We start from the raw sequence: 27,234 nt of genomic DNA on the forward strand, positions 1-27,234 counted from the left end.
ATAGTCAATTTTAACCAAAATATCTATTAAACAACAAATTTAACATTGATGTTACTAATGTTTCATACAAACATTTCAGCTTTATCATTCCACATGTAAATAGAGAAAAACAACCAGTACATGGATCAAATTTGATAGTTGAACTCCACCTATGAAGAAACCAACAAATAACAATAACCTGCACGATATAGCGGTATGCAAAAATGTATCAAATAACGTATATATGATTCAAAAATATTAAAAAAAACTAAATAAAGTATGTGTTATCTACAAATACTAATTAACAATATTTAATCTGAATCAGGAAACAAAAGGTGAAAAAAATTACCAATTAACAAAGTGCTTGAAAAACTTCCTTGTATACAACATTCGTAGTGGTTGAACACGTTGCATTGTCCTTGTCATGTATTAAGATTTTAAGACCACTTTTGGATGTAACTCTTGAAATTGCAACATACAACTGTCCATGACTAAAAACAGGAGTAGGCAAATACAATCCGACACGATCAAGGGACTGGCCTTGGGATTTATTAATTGTCATTGCATAAGATACAATTATCGGAAATTGTCTCCTAATCAACTTAAAGGGCCACGGTGAATCAGAAGGTGACATAGACATTCGAGGAATATAAAAAAGATTACCTATGTTCTTTCCAGACATAATTCTTGCCTCAATGACATGATTTGCTAACCTTGTGACAATTAACCTTGTTCCATTGCATAATCCATCAGCTTGGTCCAAATTCCTCATTAGCATAATAGGGGTGCCAACCTTCAATTTGATCCTATGATTTGGAAGTCCTGATGTTCTTAGTTTACTAAGGAATTCTGGAGTTAGAACTTCATACGCTTCAGTATAACTTGTATCACTTCTATCAATTGAATCGAAACTCAGATACTCTTTCTCTTCTCCTGAAAAATCAATAAAATTATAATATTAATACATTATTAATTTCAACATTATACAACATTATCTTAAATCAATATAAAAACTCAAGAGACTGATATTTCACCTTGTATTAGGTCCAATATATAATGATTGATTTTGTCCACAACTTCAATGGTTGAGGCAAGAATTGCTTTTCCTTGCAAATATGTAACATCTTGGTAATTTTCCAACAAATTAGGATACGTGCTTTCAACAATAGCTTGTATAGGATCTTCAAAATTGGTTATTAATAGATCTTGAGGAATTTCTATATCAACCAAACCATCATTTGGTTCAGATATCTTACCATCACCAACATTTAAGATCCATTTTGAGAATTCCACTAATTCATTAGAACTTGTATTATCTCTTCCTTGTTGAAGTCTCATATTTTTTGTTAGTGTTAGAACATGACAGTAGTCCCACACATAAGATGAGCATATCGATGCATGAACAATATCAGAACGTCCTGCTCTTGGAACAACCGGAAGAATCTGTCTGAAATCTCCTCCAAAAACAACAACTTTCCCACCAAAGATTGTATTCCCAAGACCCTTTTTAGCCATGACATCCTTAAGGGTTTTATCCAATGCCTCAAAGCAATTCTTATGAGACATAGGTGCTTCATCCCATATTATTACATCAGTTGCTTCAAATAACTGTGAATGTTCGGTGTCTTTGTCAATATTGCAAGTAGAGTTGTCAAGTGTTGGAACGGGTATTTTGAACTTTGAATGAGCAGTTCTTCCACCCGGCAATAATAACGAAGCTATTCCACTTGAAGCAACGGCAAGAACAATTTTTTTCTGCGAGCGAAGTGCACTTGATAGGGTTTTCCACATGAAAGTTTTACCGGTTCCTCCATAACCATGTAAAAAAAACACACCTCCTTTTTGTTTGTTGACAGCTTCCATGATTGTATCAAAGATTAAACGTTGTTCATCTATTACAAAATTGCAATAATTTGTTACTGAAAGAGTTAAAAAAGGCAGCTTTAACAAATTCATAATACAATAAATTATAATAACCTGTAAGAGCGAGAAAGAGGTTGTCAAAATTCTGTCGTTCTTTATCGACATCATAATCTTGTTCATCATAAATAAGTCTATTGCCAACATGACGTGTGACATATGAATTTGGATAAGGCATATCTTTAAATTCATGCAAACTTCTTCGATTGGATTGCATCATATTTTCAATCTCGATTAGAGTCAAGTTTTTCAACTCATTGTCTGTCAGCTGCATATCTATAAAGAGTATTCAATTATAACTCGTTTGATAGTATAACAATAACATGAACTTACAGTAGTATCCATTTAAACATATATTATTTATGCTACAGCAGCAACATTTATATTTGTTTAATATAAAATATGAAACTTTTTTATCTCGCATATACATAAACTAACACAACAGCAAGTCAACAGTGAATTTCCATGAAATTAATGGCAGTTGTAAATTTAAACGTGTAATTTATTCTACAGCAGCAGCATGAATATTTGTTTAATACATATCATGAATCATTTTGATCTCACATATACATAAATTAACAAAACAACATAGCAGCCAATTATACATATCAGCGATTCCTTCATGGAAGTAATGGCAATTGTTGCTTCCAACGTCTAATTTATTTTATGGCAGCGACATGCATATTTGTTTAATACACATAATGAATGATCTTGACCTCACATATACATAAAGCAACAAAACAACATAGCAGACAATTAAACAAATCAGCAGTGCCATTCCATGAAAGTAATGGCAATTGTATGAGTTTATTAGAAAATATGAAAAATTACACATTTTGCTTTATATTTATGTACATAAACAACTGTATAAATGGAATTTACCTCTTCTTTTTGTCAGTTGTCTTTGCTGATAAAGAATCCCGTCAGATAAAGTTCGCCAAGTTTTTTCCCAAACATGCCTTGGTCTGTTCATTGTACCAGATAGAAGCATAGTAACAAACAACTTTCTCAAAAAATGTCCTGAACCCCAATCCTTCGCCTCGTTTATGGCTGCAACATATTCCTTGTCATCACTTAGAAATCCCATTTCAAAACATGCATCCCTAAAACTATCCCGAACAATTCCACCCACTTTTTTTATATCCTCATAGCATGTTGGTCCCTTGATAACTGTCAGCATCATTCTTAGGTAATACAGCTCACCGGTACTTGGAGGAACCCAAATTAATCTTCCAATTGTATGGCCTCTTTTACGTGGTTTCCAGCGTCGGTATCTTTTATCGTAAACAAACTTGGTCAGAAAATTAGAGTATGTCAAATTCCTTGCCTCTGCATATGTCTTGTTTGCTTCCATCCAAGCGGTAAACATAGATTCTTTTACACTTGGTTTTTCAAGCACTTCATCTATCAGTTCATAATCAGTATAGTATACCGAATTGTCGCCCTCAAGATGAAAATACAATCTTTCAACTGCAGGAGATCTACCATGAATAGGAAATGAAAAGATCCTCCAACATGCTTCGCTCGGTGAAACGTATCTACAATCAAGATATTGCTTGATCTCATCAACATTTCTAATAAGAGAAGTTCCATCTGCATCAGTTTCAACAACAGCAGCGGTAATTCTATCATACCCCTTGTTAATATACTTGAATAGATACTTAACTGAAGTACTTTGATTACACCACTCCATATTTATATGAGCCTGAAATTTCTTCAGCAAATATGGATTATAAGGAACGACAAACCTGTTATCGAGAACAACTTTCTTCTTCATCACTGTATTTCCAGTTTCCCTTCTTCTATATACAGGATATCCGTCCTGATCAACTATGGTTTGAGGCTGATATTTTTTGGGGAAAAATTTAGAGCACTTCCCATCTTTCATGCAAGGTGAATATTGGTTTGCTAAACCACATGGCCCATGAATCATATGTGTCTTGACCATATGATACAATTGCCTATCATCTTCTTCGGATGGTATCTCTGCTGAAATGATTTTGTTTATGTCATCTGGTGTGGGATATTTGCTCGACTGATGCATGAACAGCAGAATATGTGCATGTGGCAAACCCCGCTTTTGGAACTCGATTGTGTATATATCTGTAATAAGTGATATTATTATAAAAATACAGAAATGTAGAAATATACAAAATGAGAACTTTAGTCAGGTTTAGTTAAAATAACTTACATGCAACAACTCTCCCTAACACATGCTTTTTGGTCAGATCACACAACAACTCATCTAACTTAACTTTAAATACTCTGGAGATGATATCTGGACGATCATGAGGTTGCAAATGAATTTTGTTAAGTAACCTTTGGACTTCAGGCCAATTTGGATTGCAAGTAAATGTGATAAAAAGGTCAGGAAACCCGATATGGCTACAAATTGCCATCCCATCAAAATATAGTTGTTCCATGTATCTTCGACTTCCAACATAAGTTGACGGTAAAACCACTCTTTTTCCTTTGTTTGCTCCTTCAATGTTTGATTGTTGTTCGGGACCTGTCAAATTGCAGTACTTAGAAACTCTAAGTTTTTTCTGATGCTTGCGGATATAATTCAACCGTTGGGACTCCATCATAGTAAATCCATCAACCAAAAATTGCTGAAACAACCTCCTTGACCTCAAAAGTGTATGTGCTTCAAGATGTCTAGTTTGAATTCTAAAAGTAAGCCATTCTCTAATGGTAAGCTTATTTTTCTTAAACTTCTTTCCACGTGTTTCCTTATGTAGCACACCAAGTCTAAAACCATCTTCCCCATATGGAAACAATAATGGATATTGTAATGCAAGATAACTTGGATGAAACTCACTTATTCTTTTCAGCCTTCCGCTCTGTCTCTCAAGAATAATATCCCTTTTAGAACCTGTATCAACATCACCAACAATAAGTGCAGCAACCTCCGAAACAGTTGGTTGGTTGTATATTCTTCCATCTTTTGTTCTATCAGCTATTAACTTCAATTTGAGATCAGGTACAGGACAATCCTTCAATCTATCTGCTGCCATTCTAAAAGATTTAGCGTGTGTGTTGAACTCATCCAGCATAAGTTTCAATCGACTAACCGTCTCTGGATTTATATTGCTATTGTTACTGCATTTTATTATAAAACAATTAGTAATGGTATGTTTTAAAAAAGTTCCATAAATTAAAGATAATGGCCAAAATAATTGTAAAAAGTTAATGTCAAAAGGCCAAGTAAGAAATGCATTATTACCCGGTTACTTTTATTCTATGTTGAAGCTCATTGGCAGTGTCATAAATATACAGTTGAGCGAACTTTGGTGATTCTCCAGGCAAAGGAATCATGCTCCCAATTCTATGGCAAGATTGTCCATGAACTCGTATGTTTGGGGGTCCTCGTCCCGTTTGGAATCTATTGTCAAACTTCATTCCAGGAGACGTAAAGGCAAACATAATGTTGTACAATCTACAAAATTGTTGATAATTTTGACACTCTGTACTATTGTTATCAAACAATAGATGCTTGAGTAATGGTGGTGGTTGTTTCAAAAGTGGTAACACGACTTTACCATTTCCACAGCATAATTGGAACTTAGGGACTGCACTATGTTTTCTTTTGTCTGTCTTCTCTTGATACCACATAAGTGCTCCACAATGTACGCATTCAATTGAAGGATCACCAATATCTGAATAACCTATGACAATTTAAAAAAGAAACATAGCATCATATTAAAATTTGTATCAGTGATAGCACAGAAAATGTACAATATCTAAGTTGACCAACTGAAACTTTTCTTGAAACAGTTTTGTAAATTCTATTGCCAGTTAAAAATGTAAAGCATAATTACAAAACTGTGACAATGATACGTACCAGTGTTGGGACAATTCACCGGCGTGGAATTTTGATCATAGTCTTCATCATCATCAACACTTGAAGTAGTGTCATAGTCTGCATTTTCGTTTATGAACTCGCACGAACTATCGGTAAGTGATTCTTCAGCTGAATCTTCTTCAAATGATTCATCACCTTCAATGTTAGGATTTGTATTACTACCTACATTGCTTGTGAATGAAGAGGCAATGTTATGATCAAGTACATTGCTTGTGGATGAAGAGGCAATGTTATGATCAAGGTTTGAAAAAGTTTTGAATAGATTGGCAGTCATAGATCGTATAACATCAACATTCAATTGTTTTTTAGATGAAACTGATTCAGCAATTGGTTGTGCATTGAGATGGTTGTGCATTTTATTAGGAAATGAGGAGGAGGTTACACCACTTACAGGCGTATTTATAATGAAACTGTGTGGAGAATTGCACATAGCTTTTCCACCACTCTGGTTAACAATATTGTGTTGATGTTTGCCTCTCAGTGACATCTTTTGTTGGATTATTCTCTTCCTTTTCTGACGTGCTGAGGCAGCATTATGTTCTGGGGATAAAGCATCAAGAGAGATGGAGCACTTAGAGCTGCCAGATGCAGATGTTGGTGTTGCTCCTTTAGTGTTTGATGAAGCAGAATAATTTTGGTTCTCCATACCAAATTGCCTAAAGATAACTGACGACACACACTGATTCAAACCAATGTTCAATCTTTGTACAGTTGAAATAACAGAACCATTTGGTTTTACATTAGAATTCTGGTTTCTCTCATTCATCATTGCAGAAGTGATATTAGATAGTGGTGTTCTAACATGTATTGTAGATGGAGGAACAAACCTATTGAAAGATAAATCGCAGTTCATGTTGTTTTCATCAAGTTTGTTCCTTTTAGTTCTTCTTTCATTGAGAAGTTTCTTCCTTCTATGTCTTGCCATTGCTGCCGCTTTTTTCCTTGTACCACAAAAATCGGATTCCATACTTGTTACAGATAGACAAATGCTCTTGAATTGGTTGAATTGTTTTGATTTTCTTACTGATAAGATTTGTATGTTGGGAAAGGAATAGCAAGGGTTGGAACAGAGAGACAATTGTGACTTTAACACATATGATTTGTTTAAGGATTAATTATAAAATATAAAATAAAATAGGTAACCATTTTTTTAATCATAAATTTTATTACTGTCACGTAGCAGACAAATGCATATTGTAACTAAAGATATACATGATTTACATTCTTAAATAATAAATTTAATTGAATAATGGAATGATAAAATGACTTGGTCTTAAAATATTGTGGTGTATATATGCATTGTATATGATCCAAATTCTTGTGCTTCCATAGTAGTAGGGACAACATGCATTTAAATACTATAATATAGGTACTGTGAATTACATTATGCTAGATAAATGTCATAATAATAAAAATTAAACTATCACCTATTATTACTACCGTGTAATAATTGCATATTTTGGTAACTTGCAAAAATTGACCAACTCACCCACTAAACAATGACAACTTTTCAGTTACAATATCATAGTTATGGTCTCAAGATTTTTACCATTATTACATTATGTGACATCAAATCAACACAATGTCTTTAACCACATTGAGAAGCAACCCTTGAATGACCATTCTATTTATTTAAAAGTTATATATTTATTCTACCATTTTATTCTCATGAAATTGTTTACCATCACTAACCAACTGAAGGTTACCGAGTTTGAGATAGCAAACCAATTTCATTGAAGATGTCTTCTTCACCCACTTTGAAAGGGTAAGATACCAAAAAAAATTACAGCCTATGTTATATATTATACTGTCTTCAATATTATACTGATGTTAATATTGATATTTAAACAGATTTGTGCCACTTGACACCAATGCTCTTTATGATCTCCTTGGAAAAACAGTTGAAGAAATTGAAGCGGTTGATAACAAAATTCCACATGCAGAACTGTTTCCAGAAATTAATGTTGGTAGTACGTCCACCCCAGTTGAAGCTGTCAATGCAAGTAAATTGGGCAAAGATGAAGCAATGATGAATGAAGGGAATCAGGAAGACGATGTTGGAGAATTTGCTGATACTAATAGCAACAATGGAGGGCTGCAGAAAGACATATTTTGGGACAAAGATATCACCAAGGCAAGGAAGAAGGGAAATCAAGTTATGGTAAGATGGATATTTAACTAATGTTGTGAACAAATTCATTTATATTGCAAACGATGTATTAGAAAGAAAGATTCAGTTCAAAATAGCTATTAACTTAAATCTTGCTGATGATGCAGCATTTTCCAGCAGAAGTGATAAAAAAGGCTCTTCGTCCGGACATAACTTCGTGCACTATGATGGATCTCGAGACTGCTGAATATTATGACTGTAAAATCATCAAATCGAACAGGGAGTATGTGGAAATGTATCTTGCAGAAGGATGGTATTCATTTGCAAAAAACAAAAAACTGAATGTTGGAGATAAGCTGATTTTCCACTATAATTCAGAGAAAGAAATTCTGCATGTCAAGGTGTTCAGAAAAGATGGAAAGAAGCAAAACTGAAGGGCAGGTTGTCATCTCTGTTGTTTATGTTTCATCTTGTAATCTGGTTGTTGAAAGGGTAGCCTGTTATGTTTAGTATGAAGATATAAACAATGTTCATCTGTGATGTTTATTTCCTTTTCTTTTGTTTATTATGTTTGAACTTGAATGTATTGTGGTTTATCTTCAACGTTTAGTTTCCCAGTTTGTTTTTAATATAATTATGTTTGCGTTTGTTTCAAATTATATTAAGAGCCTGATATGTTTATAACAAATGATTCTACATAGTGTATATCTAATTTGTATCATTGATTACCATAGACTATGTACTTGCATGCAATATAATTAAAATCTTTCTATTAACTGCTGTTAATATAATAGATTCAGAAATTGTACAATAGTCAATTATTCAAATGAATTCAAAATGCAACAATAGTTGAGCTGTTACTAAACACAGATAAATATAAAAAGGAGAACAGTCACATTTTATCAAAACTTCAACAAAACACCCCTTGAACAATATTCGTGAGCACCATACAAACCTTGAAGAGCCTAAAAAGAATCTTAGCACGTCAACGGTTCAATACGGACACTTGGATTGTGTTTCCTGGAGGGTACCTGATGCTAAATTCAACAACATCACCTTTGTCGAGTTTTTTCTCTTTCACCAGTTCATACCAACCACGGCATACATATTTCTCAATGTTGTTGTTCCTCGCATACGTGTGTACTTCGCCGTTATAATAATAGCTGGTGTCAGTGTCAAAGAGCATTATACTCACGATTCCCGCTAAGTCGCATGTTGTTACCACATGAGATGGTATTAGCTGTACATTGCCATCACAAATATTACTGATATTATAAGATGCATATAAAATTTTTAATATGGACTTGGATAATATAATAACAGCTAACTGACCAGAACATTCCTCTTAAACGTCTTTGGATCTTTCACTTCTTTCCTCCAGGTGCAATAGTTTGTATCCGCGGAAGCGTTGGCATCACGTGGATTTTCCAAAACACTATTTTCATCACAGCAAATGTTTTCACCCAATATTTTCGTGTAGCAAATGTTTCACATAAATGAGATGGAATTATAAAAAACTATGTAATTAAACCCAAAAAAAAATCTAAACAAAGATGGAATGCAGTAGGAAAATTCAAGAGGATTCACATTTGCAAATAAGTTGGTTACCTGGTGTAGCCACTGTTTCTCGAACCCATTATATGTGTATTGAAATGGTTTTTAGGAAGAGATATATTTTATATAAGAATGCAAAAAATAGGTTGTATTTAAATTGTATAATATGAATAATTAATGTTATGGTATGGCCCAGGAAGTTTACTTTCAAATCTTTATATTAACCGAAGAAGCCAATAAGTTTGTATTTAAAACCTACCCATAACAGTTTTTTATTAATTAGCTTTTGACAGTTTCAACCATGTAATCAATAATTCATTATCAATGGAAAAGTTTAAAAAAGAAAACGCATTTCAAGTAGTTTTGAATTAATTGATATTTGCTGTCCATTTGACAAAAAAAAACTACACAAAACAAATCATGCAATGACTGAGTGGAATATATTCTGATGGATTGTGCAGAGCGTGTATCAACTTCAAATCATCCATGGTGTGTCTAACAAAAGAAATATTTATTTGTTGGTTGTGAATTACAATATTACAATATTTTTATTCAAGTTATAAGATGACAATATGAAATAAAGCATGTTGTAGAAGAAGTTTAAGCAGGGCAATAATTTTATCAAGAATCATATGGAGTAATCAATATAAGAAATAAAGCATTTGACTAATCGAAGAAACATGAGTCTTAAACATAAAGAATAGAAGAGTCTGGGAAAATAGATACCGGGTCCAAAATAACAAAAGCAATAAAGAACATTAACAACGAAGCTATTGTGTTCAAAATTAAATAAAACTAAGCATGTAAAAAGTTTCATGTAACTATTTCTCCTTCTTTATTTCTTTGGTTATCTTGGTTGAGGATAGTTGGACACTCTCATTATCTTCTGTAGCATCAGTCAAAGGCCTCTTAGACGGAGTCAGGCCAGCATTTCCAACTGCAGGATCATAGTCTGCAGATACAGATAATGGTTCCTGCTATGAATTATGGAGAGACAATAATCAGGTTATGCATATGGAAAGAGTATTAAGGACTCCAATGGATTTGAAATAGAGTAAATAACTCACAGAGCTTCTTATTGGTTCATCTTGTGACAAAGCATCTGGGGTTTCAAGCTTTGATGTAGGCTGCCAAGGAAGAACAAAATTAGTACAAATTAGTAAAGAGTGTTATGTAATGAAGATGAACACAAAGATTACCTCTTCAGATTTGAAGCACTCCCTTATTTTCTGACGGGTATCCTTGTCAGTTTTGAAGCCAACGACAGAAAGTCGACTATTAGTAGGCTGATAAACAGCTCTAATAGCCAACTCCTTTTTCAGTATTGCATCAAGATGGTAAGGCCATTCAAGCGGATTATCTTCCCCGTCCTAAAAGATTAGAAACAAACGTGTTAAACACATATGTTAAAAAATATATACTCAAGAATGTCTTTCCAATTAATGATTATTTACATCTATCAAATCCATCTTCATTTGAAGAGCAGTCTTTCCAATCAATTTAACGCAGTCACTGTCCCAAAATATGAACTTCGCATTGAATTTACCATCAACAGCCAAAACCTCCAGCTTGAACCTGATAGATTTGTATTAACATGAGAAGTAACTTACATTGATAATTAAAATTATACTATATATCATGTAGCGTAATAATAAAAGTTTAATTATGACAAAACCTTGGCACTGGCTCTGCACTTATGTGTTTTGCATAACATGTCAGCTTTCCTTCCTTTAGAGTCACACTCCTTGTGCATTCAACACATCCATCATAATACCATCCTGCCTGTCCAGCCTCAAATTTGTCCAACGTTGCAACTGTCACACAGGTCGTCTCCTAAGAAATTGAAGATCGTTATAAAGGTTCCTTCATACGTGTATTAATTCTAATGGAAATTCAATTGAAAAAATGACTTACATTTTGCAGAGTTGATATTTCAGCAAGACTTAATATTTCTGCTTTCCACAAAAATTTATCAAAGTCAGAATACTGAGAGCTTTGGGTAGCGTCTACTTGCATACTCGAAGAAGATAGCAATGGAAGTTCAGCTTTAAGGCTGTCAAATGAAGATTGTATATTTATGCAAATTCATAAGTATATAGACAATAGATAAAAATTAAGAGGCTATGGTAATTACCTTTCTTTTAGCTTTTGAATTTGATTAATGGAAACATCATTAATAAAAAGTTTTGTGCCGTTCCACGCGTTTGAGACGTTCAACGGATAACCGCCTGCACACAAAAAATCAGCACGGTTGTTAATTTGCAAACATTACAATTTCCACCTTCTTAGATCAAAAAAAATGGAAAACTAATACCTTGAGCCTCCTTAATCCTTGCGTTAATCAGAAGAACAACTATATTCCCATCTTCCTTATGAGTCTTATAATATTCGATAAGTTGAACAGCAAGGTTACCCCATAGGGTACACTGTACAAAACATTTGCTGAAGAGAAAAAGCATCTGAATAAGTTAGTATTATAAGATTCAAGAATACAATAATATGATAAAGATTTACATATAACATGAGATAAGTTTCTTTCAAAAGAACTTGCATCATACCTCATATCAGTGATGGTAAAGACAACTTTGCTCTTGTTCATGTTATCAGGATTAATTTGGGACTGCGAAAACTCTGTAACTCCTCCAATAATATCTGAACCAAAACAATTACAAATGATGTTGTAAGTAATATATAACATTTAAAATAAATATTCTCAATTATTAGCTTACCAACTAACACATTAGACTGAAATTTTCCCTCGACAATGGCATCTAATCCAAGTATGTTCAGGTAGTTAACAGGAATATCAGGTAGGTCCATTTTCTTAACCGATGTTGATCCACAGAATACTAATTTGCAATTGTGATTAGTACATTTAAAAGAGAAATCATTGTTTGACACTTTGAAATTCTGCATTATATAGGAACTTCCAGCAGCAAGTTGTTCCTTGAACTTCGAAACCAAAAAAGGAGGCACAATTACTTGAATCATATCACCCTACAAATAAATAACACAAAAAAGTTATTTTTTTGAAAATACACTACAACCATAAAATGCTTTTGCCTTCATCAACAACAATACACAATATAAACACAAGGCAGTGAACATCAACTCCATGAACATTTATATTCGGGATACAATGAACAAAACGAAAGCATTTGTTAACATATCAAACAGTGAGAAAATGCATCATTTCCCAAATCATCGATTTTACATACCTTTGAATCAACTAAAACCATTTCAATATGTTCTTTTTTTGCAGCACTTATCACAGACCATACATGTTTACATCTAACAGCAATCTTCCATAAATCTTTTGAGTCATTGATATCCTTAACAGCTTCAATAGGCCGAGCCATTGATCGAAATTGTCACTCTAATAAGAACATAATAAATCGATTAGAAGGAGATACAAATATGAATTAGAAAAAAACGATGAAGGATTTAACAAAAACCTTTACCGGAGCTCCAATAGTTGAAGGTTGGAGATGCAGATGATTTTTGATGAACAAATGAATAGGCATCCCTCTATTATGTAATGATTTACTTCGTAGAATGTATTAATCAGAAGAATTTGGGAAGTTGTGTTTGTGGGTATTGATGGGGAGTGGCTTTTGACGTTCCAAATGAATTATGCAGTGAACGTGAAAAAAGTTGTCCAATTATTCAATTAGGTTTATTATTATGCATTCCATAGGGTTTATTGATTAGTGAAACAATTAATTTTACTTATTGAAAATCCTAATCACACGGTCAATCAATATAATATATAGGACTTAAATATTTTTTAGAAAAATTTTGAATAATTCTAATCTTGACATGTCAGCGGCATTTATTGCCAAATCAATATAAATCAAGGATTTTCTAATTAGTCCATTTTAACCCTGGAATTAGAACAGTTTAAGCTTATAATCAGAAGGTTAATTATGGTTTTACCAGGTACTTTACATTTTATATATTTATATTGATAGATAACAGTCTTAGTCAATAGTATGAATTATGAAACTTAAAAAATACTTATGCACATTTACTTTTCATTGAATTAGTCAAAAATATATTATTTTTTTCAGTGAAAAAACTTGTATTGGGATAATTTTTTACTTAATAGGAGCAACACCTAAATTTAAAAACACAACGAAAAGAGTAACTACATCACATATGAAAAACAAACTCGTAACACTTATTTCAATGTGATTTCAACGATGAATTCAATAAATATAGTAGCAGTTAGAGCACATATGATCTGAAATATTCTAGTTTACATTCCAACAAGTAGTACTCATACTCATACAAAACAATTCATCTCACTAAAATGTGTTCACACAATGTCTTAATTTGGCATCAATTAGTCATTGTAGGTACACTACTCAATACTCATGTTTGATATCAGAAGCATGAGTGTACAAGAAGAGACGTGGATACCAACCACATCACCAGCTCCAACGATCAACCTTGTCTCTCAAATCATAACATAAATACACAATTTTTTTTTTTAATTTTAAATCTTGGTATCTGGCCCTGAGACCAATTAATTCAAGAAGATCAATTTTACCGTCCACGAGTGAGAGTCTCGTTTAAAGTTCGAACAGAGTTCTGTATAGACTGTCCCAACACAAATACACAATTATTTAATAATAATAATAATAAATAATAATAATGTTTCGTACTAGAAGCAGAAATAATTAAAGTAGACGGTGTAGATTTATGAACCTGCGGTATTGACCTCTGGTATGGATCTACGGTGGCTGTGATGGACCTGCAATGTTATCACTACAACACCCAAGTCAGTTACAGATTCAAGATGATTGTAGTGAAATATGGAGATCGGAAAGTGTTCCTTACTTTTCGTGTGAAATTACTTTTATACCTTGAGTCATGTTGAATGAATTTGGGTTGATTTGGGCCTTAGCCATTCTGCACCTTTGGTCGATCCAAAATTGTTTCCCCCAAGACTTGTTGGACGGTTAGGGAGTCAGGAAAGTCTTTAGCGCTCGTGGTCGACCTCCAAGGATGTTGTCCGATTCGAACCAAAAGTTAAACGTTAGGAGCAAGGATAACAATTTGACTCATCCCTAGTGAGTACCTGCAAAAGTTATCCATAACAAGTAGGTAAAAACCCGCAAAATAGGTACAAATATGCGCAATTACCAATAAAAATAAGCGGATATTTGTACGGGTATGTTAGTATTCACCCCGCCCCATACTCACATATATATATATATATATATATATATATATATATATATATATATATATATATATATATATATATATATATATATATATATATATATATGTATATATATATCCATTTTATTAAATATATCACTATTAAACTTGTATGTATTTTAATATAAGTGTTTGTTTATTTCTTAACTCAACTTTAAATTTGTACACATTTTAATATAAATGTTGTTAAAACTTAAAATGACATGATAAATTATAATTGATTGATAATTTTTTATTAGAAATGCGGGTAAACGAGTAAGGGTAGGGGTACTTAGCTACCCATAAGGTACGTGTATAGGTACAAATGTTGATGCCCACATATGTACTAGGATTTTTTTTTGAAACTACAGGTATGAGGACGAGTACTATAGTACCCTGCCCAAATCCTACCCATTTCCATCTCTAGTTTCAATCAGTTGAAATAGTGGAGAACAATTGCATTAAATGCATTTCTATCATTGAAATGTTTCACTTTTTTGCTCTCAGCATGTAACCCTAGAAGTACACGCTAAGAGATGATTCCCCATCTTAAGGAACTTGAGTGATTTCAGTTCTTTATTCATCTTGATGGGATGGTTATCTTGCTACCATTGGATCTTTCTCTGGTCTTTGATCTAGATCATTCATTATCGACTAATTTTTTTATAAAAGGTAAATCCCCCTCTCAGTTTCTTTTCTTCTTCCTGATGTTATCTGCTTACCTCTTCTTTCTAGGTCCGACTATAGGCTCTTTTACTCCAGCATTTGGTCCTTATGTTCTTCTCGTTGATGTCCTACCTCTCCCCCTTTTCTCTTTACAAGTACGTCATTGTCACTAGGGATGGAAAAGGGACATGCCCGCCACGCAAAAGCTCGCAAAAAAATAGGGTGGGTGGGGCAAACATGCTTAAGAATGTAGGCCTAAAATCTTGAACCGCCCCAAACTAAAAATACAAAAGCCTGCAAAAAAATAGGTGGGGGGGCAGACACATTAAAGGGTGCATGCTTAAACTCTTGACCCGCCCCGCACTAGAGTGCAGACAAAATGGGCATGCCTAACGGGACGGGCCTGTTTTTCCATCCCTAATTGTCATTATTCTACACATAATCATGGTTGGCCCAGGGAATGTGTCCGTGAATGATGTTCTTGAGCTCACTAGTGAAGAGTCTTCATTATTTGCGGGAGTGGAGAATCCTGAATTTGTGGAACTTCTCTATGGCTAAATTTTTTCTATCATCTCCCCAGATACGCCTTTAGGCGACTCTGGGTTAGGGCTAGACTCCTTCAACTATGATGGTGATTCACATATGAGTGACACTGTCACTCGCGCCGCTTTCAGGGATCGTGCTGAGTATAATTATGGTCTTATTTGGTCTGACATATCAGCGCGAGAAAAGGGTTGCTTTATTTAGTCTTTTGGGGAAATACCTTCTTACGAAGGTCTTATTGTTGTTGATCTATATAATTTACTTTGTAATGCACACACAGGATTTGACCAACCAAATGATCCTATGGCGACGACCAACATGAACAATTACTCTTAGGTGGATCCTAAGTATTTAGGAACACTTTCCCCTTACATGTGGGACTCCCATTGCCATATCTCCCATGTGAGCTAGACTTGTCTGAAGAACGGGATGAGTTGCCCTTCACATATTTTTGAGGTGTCCCTCTGCTAGCTCTTAAATTTCCTTCTTGAGATGATAGTAGTCCTCGATGTGATGTCCCTTTACCCCGTGGAAATTGCGCCATCTTCTTAGTTCAGAATCCATTACATCCGCCTTATGGGCATGTGACGTAGGGATGTTGTGGAATTGGAGTACATCATACCAAATTTTCTCACGACGAGTGTTTAAAGGTGTGAAGTTCTATGTCGCCTTACCCACCCTTTTGAACGTTGTTCTGTCCTTTATTGGTGAGCTATAGTTGGTCTTGATCTGGTACTATGAGCTCTCGAGGTTTTCAACACGCTCCTTGACATTGTGTGCTTTATTTTCGGTGTTTCTTTCCTCGCACTTTATATACCACCCAACTCTGGTGACCATTTATGCCAACGAAAACGCTTGCTTCTAGGCGAGGGACTAATTAAAGTGTCCCACCTTAAGTCCATTTTGGAACACCCCCACAAATATTTCTTAGTTTTGTGGGATGACCTTGATGGCGTCTTAGTTGAAGCGAGTGAAGTAGTCCCTCAGCGACATCAATGGACCCTGCATATATTAAATAGATTGGTAATGGCCATCATCCTATGGCGTCTGACGGAGAACTAATGTACCAGTTTCTGGTAATTCTTGATGGAAGCATGGGGTAAACCCATATACTATCTAAGGGAAGCGTCCCTGAAAGAGACATATAGATGCTTACATTTCAGGGAGTCAGGTACTCTTTTGATGGTCGTATGTGTATTGATGGAGGTAACATACTCATAGGGATCGCTGCACACATCAAACCTGGCCAGGGAGGGAGGTTTGAAACCCTCTAAGACAAGCGTCCTCATATCTCGTCTTAGAGTGGTTGGAGGCCCAACAATTTCATCTTCTCCGGGGTGGAATCTTGTTGGTGTTGTCTAATAGGGTAGACATCGTCTTCCAACATCTGGTTAAGACGACATAATTCATCTATGGCGGCACGCATCTCCGCTAGGACATCGACATCAACGTTACCGCTAGTACCTTTCAACATAGAAGATGGAGCTTTCCTATTAACCATAGCTGAATGTGGTTAAGTATATGAGTGAAGGGTAATTACGGGAATAGTGATGGTGATAAAGAGGATGTGGCCCAAGTTAATTTTACCAGAGTCTCACAGTGGGCTCCACTGTACTGGTAAAAAAGTACAGGTGTGAGTGTTTCCCTTGCAAGGGCAAGGAGACTCAGAGGCCTTAGTAGGTTCATAACACGATATGGTTGTTAAGGCTTGCCCACTCCGGCGATAATTGTTAAACGGTGGTGTTTTGAGGTAGTTTAGAAGTCCTGCTCACGTGGGGTGAGAGACTCTGCAAATGACTTATGACGTTTGGAGCAATCGTATGGTTACGGTCAGTCATGTGTTGTAACCTTAGTAAAAGTTATGCTCTTTTAGGGTGTCATGAATGATCTCCCATTTTCCCCTTGAGTGTGAGAATATTTATAGATGCTCTTTGGACCTAGTGTTTAAGTTCCCTTGGTGGCATCAACCGTTCCCTTCTTATCAAGGGAAGTTATTGACCGAATATCTTTTAAGAGTTAGTGGAGACTCCCTCTTTCTGGATTCACATGTCATGGGTACCTCTAGACGGGTCTCCAGGTCATTGCCTGGGAGAGAACGCCCTAGTTCTGGACTTCCACAAAACTAACATTACATCTTCCATATCATCAATAGACTTCCTAGCCATCTACTTAACTTCAAAAGTTTATATGTCTTACTTTTCAGTTGTCTCCCTTAATATATGCATCTCATAGTCTTTGGGTGTGTGTACTTTGCCACCTCTTTACAAGCTCGTAGAATAAAATTTCATTCTAAAGATAGAAAATCGATTTTCCTTTGTTATAAAGAAGACATTAAAGGATACATTCTTTATGATTTACAAAACCATGGCATATTTGTTTCTAGAAATGTAAACTTGTATGAGTCTAACATTCCCTTCAAACTTGACATCTCATAAAAATCTACCCCTACTTCACATCTTAATTCAGTTAACCTTACTCTTATTTTTTGTGACTCACCACTAAACCACAAAACTACCTTCTCACTCCTTACAACATTGTTGATTTGTCATATTCTACTACTCACAGTTGTCATATTCCTAATTTCCTATCAACTCTCCTTTTTATGAGAATCTTATTCCTCTCCCTATTACAATTGAACCTACTACACCTACTAGTCTTGCTTATACCTGCAACTCATGTTCCTAATATTCCAACCACGAGACACCTAATTATTTACTACACCTATAAGATAATAACCACATACTTGATAACCCATCCACTTCACAAAACACTTTACCTACTAGGTATTAAACCTGATCCCTTGACCCTCAAGCTATCATTACTATATATAATACATTTTATGACAAAGCTTTCACCTCAACCAACCTATAACTAAGATGTAAATCATAGGTGCACCATATTTTATTTTAATAAAAAATACTACATATTCTCTAAGTTATGTTGGTAATTGAGATGAAAGACTATGATTAACCCCTATTTGAATCCCAACAACTACATTGAAGCACTTTTTTTGTTATTTATGACCTATTCTCTCAATTCATCTGGAAACCGAAGGGGGGTGTTTTGATCAACCCCTTTTCGAATTCCAGCAACGTCACTTTAGCGCTTTTAAAAAAATTATTTCACACCTATTCCATCGATTATGCTGCCGATCGAAGGAAAATGTGTGTTTGATTATTAAACCAACGGAAATTTTTTGTCCATTTATAAAGTATCAACAATCAAGACATTGTCAACTCATCAATCCACATAAAACATCAACGATTTACACGAAACTCACACCAACCAATCTATTAGAGTGTAAACGCCACAACTTTATCTTGAAAGAAGAGTGTAGAGTCTAGAAAACACACTTTTAATGAAAGCATTGGATGAGGTAAAAGTCATTTCATTTGATGGATTAAAGAGCAAAGAAATATTCCAAGATTTATTCCTTAAGTTATTTTCTCTTATAATTTCTAAAATTATTTTCTTTAATGGATGCTTGTTAAAATTGTCTAATGTTATAGTTAGAAGATCGTGGATGTAACTTAACAATGTTTGTTATTACGTTGTTGTTGTTGTTGTTAGAAATATTAAAACTCAACAACAATAATCCATGTTTTCGTAACAACATTAAACCCTTTTTATAAGCATGTATTGAAGAAAATAATTTTAGCAATTAATATTACAAGAGAATATGAACTAACCTTAATCAAAACATTTGTCTGCTCTTGCAATCCATCACGGATAATGGTTTTGTAATGTTACCTTGGTGGAAAACTGACTGATGGGAAAAGTTATCTATTTCACATCGATGGAAAAATAAATCAATGAAAAAAGTGGGAACTTTCCATTACGCCCTTTGCTACCTCACCTACACCAACTGAAGTATAAGCCTTGTTTGAATCGAGGTAAAAAATGCTTTGTAATAGTGTGCCTATTAGACTACCACTGCTTATCCAACTTTACCACATCTAAAAAATCTTTCAATAAGGTCACTTATTCCTTGTGCTCCTTCCTCATATATATAAAAATTGTTCACCTCCTATAAAAATTAGTGTTTCTCTGTTTTATCAAATATTGAACCCAAAACATTTAACCAAGCCAATAAACTTGTTCGTTGGAGAAATTATATGGCTATTGAATTAAAGGCTCTTGCGGCAAACCAAACACGGAATGTTCTAGACATACCAACTAGGAAAAAATTCAATTGGTTGCAAATAGGTGTATAAAATCAAGTATGATGTTAATGGTAGCAGTGGGATATATAAAGCTAGGTTGGTGGCTAAGGGGTACACTAAAATGGACAAGATTGGCTATTTTTATACCTTTTCACCATGTGGCGAAGATTACCACAATCATAGTTCTTGTCTCCATAACAATTATCAAAAGCTGGAACTTAGAGTAATTAGTGTGAATAATGAATTTCAGCATGGTGTTTGAAATGAAGAGGTTTACATGAATATACCTTTAGAGTGTGTTTGGACGAAGTATTTTCACGAGGGAAAGTAATTTTTTGAAAGAATTGAAAATGATTTAACCAAAATCCATTGTTTGGATGAAAAATATGGAGAATATGTTAAAATGATGTAAATATGAAGTATTTTATTCAAGTTAAATTTAAAAAATTTCAAATGACACCAAAAAGTAAAGAATTTGAAATTGCTCCATAACTTGATTATTAAATTGTTTATTATTAATTTTTCTAAATTTGCAAAATGATCCTTTTATTTTATTAAAATTATAAATTTATACCAAAAGTTTTCATAAAATTGCAAATAAGTCCCTAATAATTTTCCAAATTTATAAAATGGTCCCTTAAAATTTTCAAAAATTACAAATTAGTCCCTATTGTTCATATTTTAAATTTGGCCCAAAAGTTTTAAAATTGATGAAAATGACCAAAAAATTTAACAATGAATCATTTTAATACTCCATTCAAACAAAAGAATTTAAAATTGAATGATTTTCAATTGAATTATTTGAATTGCTTCGAATTTTAAATTCTTTAAAAATTCCTAATTGTCTCATCTAAACAAACTCTTATGGATTTTCTGCTTCATATTCCTCTCGGTTTTACAGGATTCACAAGTCATTATATTGATTAAAACATGCTAATGGACAATGGTATTTTAAAATATCATATATTTTGATCTCTCTAGGATGTTATCAATCCTAACCCAACCATTTATCACTAATATTGATTTATGTATATGAAATTGTGTTATCATGAAGCTTTATTTATGAAATCACATCTGTCAACATCTTATGGATCAATAGTTCAAAATATAGTTGTTAGGGGCAGTTAAAATACTTTATAGATTTTGAAATTGCAAGATCTACCACATGCATTTTCTTAAACCAAAGACACTATACTCTTGAACTATTGGAAACACATGTTTCCTTGTTGTAAAACCCTCTACTATTCCAATAGATATTTCCTTAAAATTGCTTATATCAAATGGCATTTCATTGGAAGATCTTTCTTCATACATGAGATTTATTGGTAGACTAATCTACTTAACCAACACAAAGGCTAATATCTCTTATGTTGTGGAGCATCTGAGTAAATTTGCCTCTTATTCCCTCCCTTTTCCATTATCGAGTTGCCACCATAATCTTAAGTTACATGCAGACCTTTCTTGCAAAAGGTATTCTACTTTCTTTTTCAAGTGATCTCAAACTCTATGACTTTGCAAATTTTGATTGGGATAGATGCCCAACCACTAAAAATTATTTGTCTTGCTTGGATCTTCTACCTTTTTCTAGAAATCCAATAAACACAACATAGTTGATCTTGTACTGAAGCAAAATATAAGGCCTTGTCATCATTAGCTTGTGAACTGCAATGGTCGCAACATCTTTTTTAAGATCTTAACATTTAGTTTTCTTTATCCGCTTCTGCTTATTGTGACAACAAATTGGCCTACTCATAACTCAATCTTCCATGAAAGAAGAAAACATATCGAATTAGACAACCATGTTACAATAGATAAGATCAAGTGCAAATTTATTCATTTGCTTTCAATTTCAACCAATATGTTTACCAACTAGCAAATATGTTTACCAAGCCATTTCACTCTTTAGCACTCTCATACACTTTGTCCAAATTGAAACTCCGCATAATCTAAAGTCCAACTTAAAGGAAGTTAATTACTAAAGAATTTGTTGCGAATTGTTATTTTGCAGCAAATTTCATAGAAATATCACAAGTTTATCATTTTCTTTGGATATACCGATGATTTTTCCACCGATAATAGTATATAAATTTTAATTTTTAAATAAATCTCTTTAGTATTTTTTGAATGAAATTATATGCATTTGGAAATTAACTTCAAAATAAGAATATTTTTCAAAAGTTTATAGAATTTTAAAAAAATAATACTTAAAGTGTAAAAAATAATACCCTAAAAGTAAAACCATATTTTTCTTGCCCAAAAAAGTATAAAACCACAGTTAGAAAAAAATAAAACCATAGTAGTTAATTTAATTTAATTTAATTTCATAAAATAATACTATATTTTTTTTATCGACATAAAATAATATAATGTATGAACAAAGGAATAAAAAAATAACCAAGTAATTTTTTATAATATTATTTATTTTCACACGCTCGCTTTCTCTTTATCTCTATTTCTGAGCAATTTCCGCTAATTTCCCATTTACTTCATATTTTCCATACACTTCCCTTTCATTCTCTCTCTCTCTCTCTCTCTCTCTCTCTCTCTCTCTCTCCACAGTTCCCATTTTCCACTGACCACTTCTCAGCTGAATAATTCGTCGCCAAACTCCTGCGGTGAGTTCCTCAATCTCCTCTTTTCGTTTCCATTATCCTTCATGCTTCATAAATCCACTTCAATTCGTCACGAATCGTGTTTTAGATGATTCAATTTTTTACCCGTATTGAATTGTTTGATTCAAATTGAATGCTTGTGAATTTGAAAATTAGATTGCAAAGTTATGCTTTTTACATGGAATTAAAGGTTTTTGGAATCTGGGTTTTATTTATTTATTTATTTCTGATTTACATGAATTATTGTTTTTTTAGTAATTTTTTATTTTGTAATTGGAACCTCTCATCTACAAAAGAAACAATTGAATCTTCGGATTTTTGTCCATGTCATGTTATTCCTCTTTTTTTAAATAGTATATATTCTTTAACAATTGTCATATAAGAAATTGAAGAGTTGATTCAAGAAATTAATTATTTTTTTTTAGATTTATATGTTCACATGTAAAAAATCATATAAAATGAAAACTAGGTTTAGTTTTTATTTTATTAAAGTGGCCTATTTAATTTTTTTTTAGAATTCAGCCTTCAAAGTTGAATAAAAGGTTAACAAGTGGATGGGATGGGATATTGCTGGTTTTAACAAGCGCCTGTGCATTTGATGTCCTTGCATAGCTATCAACTGAGCTGACTTAACATGACTGCTTTTCATCATTTTCTCATATTTTTAATTTTCCATCATTTTCTCATATTTTTATTTTTCCATTTTATAATTGAAGAATTTTGAGGGAATTATTTCATAGTTTTTGCAGTCTTATCTTTTAACATATTTTATGTGTTATTTGTTGAGTATTACAGGCCATTACCAAGAACTTGTGTTAAAGAGCATATTTTACCATTCTTAGTTAAGCAATGGTAACTGCTGAATCATGGTTTCGAAGTCTTTGGAAGACTCAACGTAAGGACGATCCAAATTCCGAGAAAGCAGTGATTGGAGTGTTAGCGTTTGAAGCTGCGAAGTTGATGTCCAAGCTTGTTAATGTGTGGCAGTCGTTGAGTGATAAACAGGTTGCCAAGTTGAGAGATGAGATATCAAATTCAGTTGGTATCAAGAAGCTCGTTTCGGATGATGATAATTTTATCGTTCGTTTAATCAGTCAAGAGATGCTTGAGAGTATGGCGTACGTGGCCGAATCGGTGGCTAGGCTTGCGAAGAAATGCAGTGATACAAGACTCAAGGATTTTGAGAAGGCCTTTGATAGGTTTATTACCCGCGGTTTTGATTCTTACGGGTGGGTGTTGTCTTTCAAGAAAATGGATAAAAAGGTAAAAAGGATGGAAAAGTTTGTATCGATTAATGCAAATTTGTACCAAGAGATGGAAATGCTTACTGATCTTGAGCAAACTCTTAAAAGAATGAAGGCTTACAGTGAGTCGGACGGGCCTAATTTAATAGAGTATCAGAAGCAGGTTGCGTGGAAGAGGCTGGAGGTGAAGAACTTACAGTCTAATTCTCTGTGGAACAGGACATATGATTACACTGTATACTTTTTAGCGAGATCTCTATTTACGATATTCAGTAGGATCAATAATGTATTTGGAATTCACGAGGTAACAAATGTCGGCAAAACCACAGATCGAAATGCTGACCGCATTCATGGAAGTCATTCAGTCTCGGAATTGTTGCAACCTTCAGTACAACCGTTGCCAAATAATGTTGCCAGATTTTCTTCTGGACCCCTTGGTCCTTCTACTGCAAAATCAAATCAGAATGTTAGAGCAAATAAAACTAGCATTTTTCAGCCAGTTGGCGAGTCGTCCACAAAGTCAGGCCCGATTTCAGGAAAGTATAAAGGCCTCAATTTTTTCTCGGGTCCTCTTGGAAGGAGTTCAAAAAAACCAGTCCCGGAGAATGGAACAAGTAAAAACAACAAGTTTTGGAAATTTAATAACGGTCACTCAAGCACCGCAAGTGGGAAAGAAAATAACACGAGACACAGTCGAGCAACTCAAGTAGAACCTTTCAAAGGCTGTATAGCTGCAGATAGTTCATCTGTCATCAACGGCCGCCTAAATCCAAATGATGTTCTCGTTGAAACTAAGAATCACAAAGAGGCTGATTCAGAGCTTCATACTCAAGAAAATGCAGCTCATTGTTCTCAACCGACATTCAGTTCTCTTTGCAAGCTAAAGCCTCCATCTGAATCCCTCGGTGCCGCATCTTTAGCGCTTCACTACGCACATGTTATTGTTGTTATTGAGAAGTTAGCGGCCTCTCCACACTTGATTGGTCTCGATGCTAAGGACGATCTATACAACATGTTACCGAGACGTGTAAAAGCTTCTCTCAGGACTAAACTAAAACCTTACTCCAAGGGCATGGCTGCGGCTGTCTATGACGCAAGTATAGCAGAAGAATGGACCGAAGCAATGACGAAAGCATTGGAATGGTTAGCACCACTTGCTCACAACATGTTAAGATGGCAATCTGAAAGAAGCTACGAGCAGCTCAGCTTTGTTTCACGGACAAACGTGTTGCTTGTACAAACCCTTTACTTTGCGAGTCAAGAAAAAACAGAAGAGATAATAACCGAGCTTCTCGTCGGTTTGAATTATGTGTGGAGGTATGTTAAGGAGCTCAATACAGGTATGTTAGAGATTGGCAATAGTGTAGTCAATAATGGATATTCTATAATGAATGCATAAAGAATTTTTCATCAGTCTCATGAGATCTTTCAACAGAAGAGGCAATCAAGAATTAGATGAGTATGAGAGAAATACTCATCACATAATCTATGATATAATTTGTGTTAGAATGCATTAATGATTAGGAATGTGATTATATTTTAAGCATTTAGAATTATTTTTTCTTTGAGGAGATCCCATCTGATTTAACATGATCACTGGTCTCATCTTTGAAAAGTGAACATATATGTTAATTAATTGTATAGTTTTATTACCATAATGGTTATTTTTGTATGATATTTGAGTGGTTGGACATGATAATCTGGAAATAACAGTGGTTGGACGTGATAATAAATTGGAAATGACAGTAAGCCATTTTTTTTCCAAGTGTTGTACATTAATTTTGTAAAAAACTAGCTCTGATAAAAGTCAATATTGTTAGGTTAGACAACACTATTAACAGGATTCAAAGTTTAAAACCCGTATACTCGTGTGTGAGTTTATAATGGTTATTATCATTTCGTCTAGGAAGTTTGTTTATTTTTAATACTTTGTTTAGAAGCATATTTGTCTCTTAGAATAGAAAATATACGAGGGAATGTATTATTAGGAGTAGTAAACACAATTGGATTTGACTTTTCAAATATATTGAATATAGTGGCGTAGTAAAGTTGTGTGGTCAGGACTCACGAAGCATTATCTTCTTTTGATAATTATGGGAACTTTTTTCCAAACTTCTTTTGATAATTATGGGAACTTTTTTCCAAACTAGTTGTCATGATTTTTCTTTTCATGTTTTGGTAAAATTGTTTTAACTTTTTTGAGCTTAAAGTATTATTGAGGCATGCTTTTTAAGGCCTAGTTGTTTTAGCTTGAAAAAATTCAAAAAGGATTTTTTTTATTTTTAAAAATAAATTTTATAAAATTGTTTTTTGAAATATTACAAAAAAAATTATATTCATTTTTTCTAAACTAAAAGATTAATTTTGATATCCTATAACATAAACAAAGATCAAAACATAGTTGAAATCGTAATTTTTTTAAAAAGTTTTATTTAGTAAATGATTTTTATAAAAAACTATTTGAAATAGTTTTAAAATATTAAGGTTTTTTTTTTATTTATAATTTTGATATTCAAAAAGAGTTTTAATGAAATATCTAAAATGAAATTTTAATAATAATTATTTGAATCAAATGTTTATTTGAATTTTTATAACAAGTTTTTTATATATTTTTTATACAAAATTATTAAAAATCTTTTTTTTAAAAGGTAAAACAAATTGGCCTTTAAAATAGTATTTGAATATATAATTTATATCATATTATTTTTACTCTAGTTTTATCTTTATTTAAAAAAATTAAATTATTCAAAATATATATGAATGTATTAATTTAATAGCTAATTCAACTGTTAATTTTATTAAACAAATCAACTATATATATTAACTAGTCTATACTAAAAAAAAGTCCAAGATTTGGCTAAAAATGATGGCAGTGGTAAGCGTGGGAAGAAAGTATTAGTAGCTCTCAAAGGAACAAGATTCATCCAGACTCAAGAGTATTATTCTTTGCCTCTAAGTGACATTAGTTTAAGCTAAGCAACAATGATCTAGTGATCAATCAATCATTTCTTAAAATTAAGCAAATTTTTAAAAATGATTATTAATTAAAGTTGAAAATAAAAAATATAAATCAATATTTTGTTAGGTATTATATGTGTAGTTTAGAAGTTTAGAACTAAATAAACATTCGTTTTTTCTAAAAAGAAATATTAATTTTGAGATTGTATAACATAAACATACATTATTGAAGACTAAAATTTAGTAAAAATTGCAATTTTAAAAAAAAATGCTATTTCAAAAATGATTTTCATGAAAATTTATTTGAAATAGCTTCAAAATTAAGTGATTTTCTAAAAATTTGATATCCAATTTTTTTTCTTCATAAATAGATGAAATACCTAAAATCACATTTTAAGAATAACTATTCAAA

The 27,234-nt window shown here is 33.2% G+C and overlaps 5 protein-coding genes across 5 annotated transcripts; 2 read left to right on the forward strand and 3 right to left on the reverse strand.

Annotated features, from left to right (window-relative positions):
- Nucleotides 1-331: 331 nt before the first annotated feature.
- Nucleotides 332-6,689, reverse strand: LOC131624785 (uncharacterized). The gene is made up of 7 exons (XM_058895700.1): nt 5,744-6,689; nt 5,126-5,567; nt 4,091-5,001; nt 2,782-4,002; nt 1,957-2,175; nt 1,014-1,871; nt 332-912 (listed from the first exon to the last, which is right to left on the reverse strand). Exons 1-7 carry the CDS (start codon nt 6,687-6,689, stop codon nt 332-334), a joined length of 5,178 nt encoding a protein of 1,725 aa, XP_058751683.1.
- Nucleotides 6,690-7,446: 757 nt separating this feature from the next.
- Nucleotides 7,447-8,462, forward strand: LOC131624812 (uncharacterized). The gene is made up of 3 exons (XM_058895729.1): nt 7,447-7,529; nt 7,616-7,925; nt 8,042-8,462. Exons 1-3 carry the CDS (start codon nt 7,504-7,506, stop codon nt 8,306-8,308), a joined length of 603 nt encoding a protein of 200 aa, XP_058751712.1. The 5' UTR covers nt 7,447-7,503; the 3' UTR covers nt 8,309-8,462.
- A 397-nt stretch (nt 8,463-8,859) lies between these two features.
- Nucleotides 8,860-9,511, reverse strand: LOC131624786 (uncharacterized). Its single transcript, XM_058895701.1, has 3 exons — nt 9,483-9,511; nt 9,207-9,309; nt 8,860-9,114 (listed from the first exon to the last, which is right to left on the reverse strand). Exons 1-3 carry the CDS (start codon nt 9,509-9,511, stop codon nt 8,860-8,862), a joined length of 387 nt encoding a protein of 128 aa, XP_058751684.1.
- A 738-nt stretch (nt 9,512-10,249) lies between these two features.
- Nucleotides 10,250-12,787, reverse strand: LOC131624788 (uncharacterized). Its single transcript, XM_058895702.1, has 11 exons — nt 12,647-12,787; nt 12,158-12,425; nt 11,987-12,080; nt 11,743-11,870; nt 11,563-11,656; nt 11,343-11,481; nt 11,104-11,261; nt 10,883-11,003; nt 10,628-10,798; nt 10,496-10,555; nt 10,250-10,402 (listed from the first exon to the last, which is right to left on the reverse strand). Exons 1-11 carry the CDS (start codon nt 12,785-12,787, stop codon nt 10,250-10,252), a joined length of 1,527 nt encoding a protein of 508 aa, XP_058751685.1.
- A 9,679-nt stretch (nt 12,788-22,466) lies between these two features.
- On the forward strand, nt 22,467-25,613 carry LOC131624835 (protein PSK SIMULATOR 3-like). The gene is made up of 2 exons (XM_058895752.1): nt 22,467-22,623; nt 23,416-25,613. The coding sequence occupies exon 2, from the start codon at nt 23,470-23,472 to the stop codon at nt 25,261-25,263; it is 1,794 nt and encodes a 597-aa protein (XP_058751735.1). The 5' UTR covers nt 22,467-22,623; nt 23,416-23,469; the 3' UTR covers nt 25,264-25,613.
- Nucleotides 25,614-27,234: the final 1,621 nt, after the last annotated feature.

The sequence above is a fragment of the Vicia villosa genome, unplaced genomic scaffold, assembly GCF_029867415.1.
Source record: "Vicia villosa cultivar HV-30 ecotype Madison, WI unplaced genomic scaffold, Vvil1.0 ctg.000163F_1_1, whole genome shotgun sequence".
NCBI classification, from domain to species: Eukaryota; Viridiplantae; Streptophyta; class Magnoliopsida; order Fabales; family Fabaceae; genus Vicia; species Vicia villosa.